Raw genomic sequence first — 6,600 nt, 5'->3', positions numbered from 1 at the left:
CTGATTCCTGCTGTGCCCCAACACATGTGGACCATTCTGCAATGGGCAAGAGGGCAAGAGACAGATTCACAAGGCCTGTGTTAGCAAGGCTGGGGCTTGCTCACCTTGCAACTCCGTCTCCCATTAAACCTACTCAGGCAGCTGACAGCTACCTTTCTCATATGTTCCAAAGCTACCATTTGGCCCTGTCACCCTGCCAGGGACTAGCACATGCCATCCTCTGGGGCATGAGAGCTTCCCTTCTTCAGGTACATTGGTTCCCCAGATGTCAAACAAGGTCCTGCTGTCGAGGCTGAATGGAGAGACCGGTAGGCTTCCTTCCAGCAGCTGGCAGGGCCACAGGGCAGAGGGGCCCACAGATAGACCGTGGCGGCCGTGAGAACTGTGGCAGTGGTAGCTGCAACAGCAGAGCTCAGAAATGCGAACGTCCTTAGAGCCCAGGGAGCGGGGAGGACGTTGTAGTCCTCCCGACTTACTCTCCTGGGAACCAATCAGGACTCCCTTGGACTGCTGTTAACTCTGAACAGATGTGTGCTGTGGTCACTGGGACTCCCTGGGGGCGGGAGGCCCAATAGCTGGGACACAGAGACCCATGTGGTACCCTGGCTAGTTTCTCTGGGAGAAGAAGATTCTAATCCCAGGGACTCTGCCACCCACCTGTCTCTGTGGCCTGGTTAGGGCCTTCTACTCCTGTCCTCTGAGTTGTGCACGGAAGAACAGTTGCTGGGTAAATCATCTCTATGTGCAGAGTGGTGCTGGGCCCAGAGTCTTGTGCCTGCCTTAGGCCCTCTGCCCTTGACACTTAACTGCCCACCCCACAGGTATGTCTGACTTCAACTACCTACATACCAATTGCTTTGAGATCACGGTGGAACTGGGCTGTGTGAAGTTCCCACCAGAGGAGGTGCTCTACGGCCTGTGGCAACACAACAAGGAGCCCCTACTGAACTTCCTGGAGATGGTAAGCCCCGCCCACTGGAAGCTTCCCATGGTGCGGATAGAGTCCAGCTACACCCTTAGGCTCCGTCCTCCTGGCTGTGTCTGGGACTCAGTGGAAGCATCGGTTGGTGACTTCTCTGACCATCCATTCAAGACTGGTGCTTCGAAACCATATATATCGCTTCCCACACACCCCGGCAAGCATGACTGCCAGAGGGAGCATGGGGGGCTGGCAGTCTTTTAGGGGTGCTGGAAGTCTGGAGGGGGATGCTGGCCAGCCTCCAAGCCCTGGGGGCTCTCAGGAAGCAGCAGGTGAATCAAGCTGAATCTTGATGGAAGAAAAACCAGGCGGGGGCGGGTACTCTCTGAGTCGAGGAGCTGCAGTAGGCACTTGAGACCTACACAGTCCCTTCCTGAGACTGGAGTGAGGGTAACTGTAGGAGTGAAGAGGGCAGTATGTATGGGGTTGTCTCAGAGGTGATGATTCTGGAATACAGCCTTTTCACACATCATACTCCAGGCTGATGCTCTGCTTCAGAGTACCAGCCTACCTGCAGGGAGGTCATCTGGACGTAGGCGGACAGGCAGTGATGGGGTGGCTGAAAATACATCCTCAGAATCCCCCATTGGATCCCGGAGCTAGAGTCTGCTGGTCAGAGGAAATAGATGCCCGAGCCAGTGTTTCAGTAGGCACAGCTCACACGTGTGCTGTAGGATTATGACTAGGCACGGAGAGCTATAGGGAAATAACAGCTCCCGAGGAAATCAGCACCTTCAGATGCAGCGTGGCCGTGGCAAGCCCACAGTGCTCCATCCACAGTTAGTCCCAGCCCTAGATGGTGGCTCTGTTAGAGGCAGCCCCGCCCCTAGATAATGGGGCTTGAGAGAGTGATCATTGTGGCCATAGAAGCACACGACTATGACAGAGGAGGAGACAGAGCAAAAGGAGTGGCCATGCAATGTGGCCTGGCCGCTGCCTGGAGTTTACGTCTCGACTTTGTGTCCCCGTGTTTGGTCCTTGAGCCCTGTTTTGTTCTGGAGAGATCAGGGACCTTCCACCAGGTAAGAACAGGCCAGAGCCTTGCTACAGCAGCAGTCATGGGAAGAAGACAACCCTAGGTAGCACAGAATGTGGCTATGTGTTTTCTGTGGTAGCTGGCATGTCATTCAGGTAGGGTGTGTCCTCTCCATAGGCAGGGCCTGGGCAGAGCTAGGTGCTCAGGTTATTCTGTGGTCATCTGGGGAAAATGAGTTAGAAGGGACTTTGGTGGGACTGGGATCACTCCGTGGATATTGTCTATGAAGTCGCAGTGTATGAAGATTTAATGGCAAGCAGAGTGGTGGCCAGTCGGGCAGCACTTGGCTTACTCCGAGACAGATGACCCCCAGGAAGACGGGCTTGGATCCTGATAAGGATCAGGCCTGTCAGAGCCAATTGAGGCCACTTTCACAGTGATCCTGAGCAGACCCAGGGGTTGGGGGGGGTGGGTGGAAGAGGCCAAACCAATTCCTCCTGCTGCTCAGTTCCAGGCCCCGGGGTGGCAGAAGAGGACTCCAGTTAAAGTGCAGACCAGAGACTAGCCAACTGGAGGGAGGGGCTCCCGTGGACAGGACCTGTTCCCTTGAGGGACAGAGGAGACATAAATGCCTACTCAGTAAAAAACCAGCAGGGAGAGAGAAACTGGGCTATGGGATCATTAGGAATAACATCCTGGAGACTGAGGTGTGAGGGCTTCTGGGAGTGGGAGAAGGGGCAAGTCAGTGCTGATGGCCAGAACATTCTAAGAGGGCAAAGGTAAAGGGGGGCAGAGGTCTAGAGGAATACACATGTGGGGGAGCCAGAGGTTAGCCATGACCACTGACTCTGTAGGGTTCAGTGCCTTTCTGTGAGTGAGGGGGAGCAAGGGAGGAGCTGGGGTGGCATGGCAGCCTCCGCACCATCAGTTTTCCTCAACCACCAACACCTCCTCTCCCTCCACAGAAGAACAATCCATGCTCAGGAGCATCCAGGCAGGGGGCACCCATCCAGGGGCAGCCAGCTGCCACTAAAGTGCACATGTCATGAGAGTTGAGCTCCCATCCTGTGGTAGCCACATCTACACGCCCTCTTTCCCCAAAACCTTCGACACTGTTTTGTTTCTAAACTGTAGGAGAGAAGTGACTAAATTGTTATGTCTGCTTCTGTCCCACTGGGGGTCAGGAGGGAGAGTGACAGCCACTGAGAGCCTCTAGCTCTGAGCAGCGAGGACTTCTGGGATTATTGGGTTCCCCACTTTGCTGAACTTAGAGGCACTGTGAGTCCTAGGTGTTATTGGCAGCTCTGGCCCCACTTAGACCCATTCTGTAGCTGAGGAAGCTGAATGTGAAGAAGGAAATGGTCTGCTGGGGGCCAGGAGGCCCCCTTGTGTGCAGAAGGCATGGGGTGTGGCTGGGAAGCAGAAGGACCAGTTCATAGTAAGGCTGAGTCTGTCCTGGGTTTTACTCTGAGATTACCCACTGGGTGTCTGTGCATAGACAGACACATGCAAGTATAAGTAGTGGTTGGGGGACGGAGGCTCTGGTCTGTGTTCTCACCAGGCTTCCTGCTAGAATCTCTGTTCAAAAGGAACCGCGAATGCCCGCCTAGGCTAGGAAGGCACTGATGCTCTGATGCACCTAAGGATAGACATCGAAGGTTGTCCTCAGTGTCTGGGGCCAGGCAGAGCTACAGGATCAGTCAAATAACACAGAATATATGAGACAGATTACCAGAGACACCTCAAACAGGAAACAAGGCCCCAGAGTGACTTACTCGATTGTACAAGCAGACTCCCAACATCCCAGCTCAGAGGAGACTGGGAGGGGGGGCTGGGAGGCACTGGTAAGAGTGACATTGGGGGGCACTGATAAGAGTGACATTGGGGGGCACTGGTAAGAGTGACATTGGGGGATGCTGTTAAGAGTGACATTGGGGTTGTGCATTATATCTGTACCCTCTCTCTGGTGCCTTTAGGTACACCGAGGCATCAAGGGTATGGTGACAGATAAATACGGAAAGCCAGTCAAGAATGCACGGATCCTAGTGAAAGGCATCCGCCATGATGTCACCACAGGTGAGCAACAGCCTGCACCCGGCTGTGGGTGAGGCCAGTGCAGGGCTCCCATTTCACCAGGTTCTCTGTCCTTTCTCGGACAGCTTGGTTAGTTAGGGAGGATGGCAGCCTAGAGCCACTTCCCTCTGGGAACCCATTCATTCAGGACCTAAGCTTCACTCTGGGGCACTGTGTGTAGGACACTTAGTTATTTTGCTTGTTGCTAGGACTAAATCCCTGGCAAGAAGCAACCTAAGGAGGGAGGGGTTCATTTAGTCTCATAGTCCACCCTAGTAGAGAGGGTATGGCGGTAGGTTCTACCTCCTAAAGGTTCCACAGCCTTCCAGAATGGTACCATTAACCGAACACCAATTATTCAAACACATGAGCACATGGGGGACACTTCACACTGAGCCCACAGCACTCTGAAAGTTGATTTTGTTTTGCGTGGGCTTTGGCTGTCCTCTAAGCCTTTCTCAGCTGGAAATCATAGGCCTGGGTGATGGAGAGGTGGCTCTTGCCGAGGACCCAGGTTAAATTCCCAGCATGTCTGGGATGTCTCAATAGCCATCTGTTCCAGAGGATTAAATGCCCTCTTTTGACCTCTGAGGACCCTATGCATGCATGTGGTGCAAATATATATATGCAGGCAAAAGATTCAACTGAATAAAATAAAAATAAAATACTTCAAAAGCAATTTAAAAATAGAGAGCTGTAATGTGGGACTTGGCAGCACCATTGTCTGGTAGAGGGTAAACTTGCAAATGAAAGGTCTGGGGATAGGGTGAAGCCTGCCAGGGAGAGGTGGCCCTAAGTAGGGCTTTGAGGAATGAATAGGAGTCTGATGAAGAGGTGGAGGACATTCTAGGTGGAGGCGAATGCTCATCCCACCCAGCACCAAGGCCCATTTACCCCCATCCGTCATGCAACCCCCTTATCCTGACTATCATACTTCTGCCTCAGCCTGAAACCCTCTGAGGATTGTTTCTATTCTCTTTGAAGCCCCTGATGGTGACTATTGGAGACTCCTTCCTCCGGGTTCCCATATCGTCATTGCTCAGGCCCCTGGCTACTCCAAGGTCATGAAGCGAGTCACCATTCCCTTGCGTATGAAGAGGGCCGGCCGTGTGGACTTCATCCTCCAGCCTCTGGGGACAGGACCTAAGAACTTTCTTCCTGGACCTTCAAGAGCTTTACCTCGGTCCCAGGATGCACAGAGAGAGCCCACACAGCTGGATTTTGAGCCCCCCAGGGCGCGTAGGCAGCCAGCTAGTGGGAGCAAGCCATGGTGGTGGGCTTACTTCACATCACTGAGCCCGTACAAGCCACGCTGGCTGCTCAAGTACTAGCATCCCTCTCAGGCCCGGCCTTGATGTCCACCTCCACAGCCTAGGCTTCTGTTTGGAGTCTGCCAGCCACAGGCACCACACACAGCCTCTGCGGTTTATTAAAGCATGCTCACCCACTGTAATGAAAGGCTCTGTGCAGAGAAGAGAGGAATCGGGTCCTGGCCTACTGAGGGCAACTCAGGCTGGGCCTAGTGAAAAAGACCCTGGATGGTGTTCTCCCTGCCCCCAGTAGTAGTACTGGAGCTATCTGGGCAAGGCCTACAGAACTGCTGTCCTTTCCAAGACCATGAGGCCTTGAGGGCTAAGCTTCGGATCCTGCTGCTGCAGGTTTAGTGGCCAGGAATCATGTGGGTGGGAAGAGTAGGGAGACCCAGAGTTGATTCCAAGGCAGGATCAAGGCCTCAAAGGCAGAAGAGTTAGCACCGGCATCCCTGCTGCTTGACTAAAATCTGCCTTTGTGGTAGCATGGGGTCCACAGTATCCATGGGGTCTGATTCTGGGGCCCAGTCTCCGTAGTCTTCCTTCATTCTTATGTTGTTACCAGCTCAGGTCCAGAGACCTTCCATGACCCCATGTCCCTATAGGTGATCTTTTTTCATCATCTCTCATACTACAAGGGCTTGCGCCAGTCCCAGGATTTACCAGATTGGGAGTTCTGTCACCTCCTAAGAGGCTCTAGCCACTAGCACTGCATAGCATTGTCAAATTGGGGTTTTTAACAATCGAAGTTTATCACAGCCTAGTCCTGGAAGGGCTGGGTTTTCCTTGCTCGGCTGGCAGGTATCTCTCTTCTCCTCGTGCCATTCAGGGTCATGGCAGCACGACTATTACTTGACTGTGGAATGCTTCCCTCTAAGATGGCCCTTTCCCCTCCCTCTGCCTCACCTACTGCCATCCTGGGCTGATCCTGTGACCTCACATGCTCTGCAGAGCTCCTTGTCCCCTCTCCCCCAATAGACAATGTACAGGCAGAGGACAGCAACCGCATGGCCTCACTCTGCCCCAGCACTAGATCATGAACCACTCTCCAAAGACTTTATGAAGGTCATTTTTTTCCCTTCCATTTTCGTATACAAATCTAATCTTTTGAAAGCCCACTCCCTTCTAACTCATTCTAACTCACAATATTACAGGCTTTCATCAATAATAATATACGATCAATTACTCAAATGTAATTGATTAGTTAAGAGAACCACATTTCCCCTCTTAGCCTGTGTCTGATTGGACGTAAAGTACAGCAA

At 52.9% G+C, this 6,600-nt stretch overlaps 1 protein-coding gene across 3 annotated transcripts in view; it reads left to right on the top strand.

Annotated features, from left to right (window-relative positions):
• The window catches only part of Cpz (carboxypeptidase Z), a 23,757-nt gene extending 18,276 nt beyond the window's left edge, over positions 1 to 5,481 (top strand). Inside the window, exons 9-11 of one of the 3 annotated variants that reach the window (XM_031342033.1) lie at positions 822 to 961; positions 3,932 to 4,031; positions 5,013 to 5,481. In XM_031342033.1, coding sequence (XP_031197893.1) covers positions 822 to 961; positions 3,932 to 4,031; positions 5,013 to 5,359 — 587 coding nt within the window. In that variant the 3' untranslated portion in view covers positions 5,360 to 5,481. The remainder of the gene's footprint in view (positions 1 to 821; positions 962 to 3,931; positions 4,032 to 5,012) is intronic. The other 2 variants (XM_031342034.1, XM_031342032.1) reach the window with 2 other exon arrangements.
• The last annotated feature ends 1,119 nt before the right edge of the window (positions 5,482 to 6,600 follow it).

The sequence above is a fragment of the Mastomys coucha genome, unplaced genomic scaffold (genome assembly GCF_008632895.1).
Source record: "Mastomys coucha isolate ucsf_1 unplaced genomic scaffold, UCSF_Mcou_1 pScaffold22, whole genome shotgun sequence".
In the NCBI taxonomy this organism is placed as follows: Eukaryota; Metazoa; Chordata; class Mammalia; order Rodentia; family Muridae; genus Mastomys; species Mastomys coucha.
This window is presented reverse-complemented; position numbering and strand designations above follow the sequence as displayed.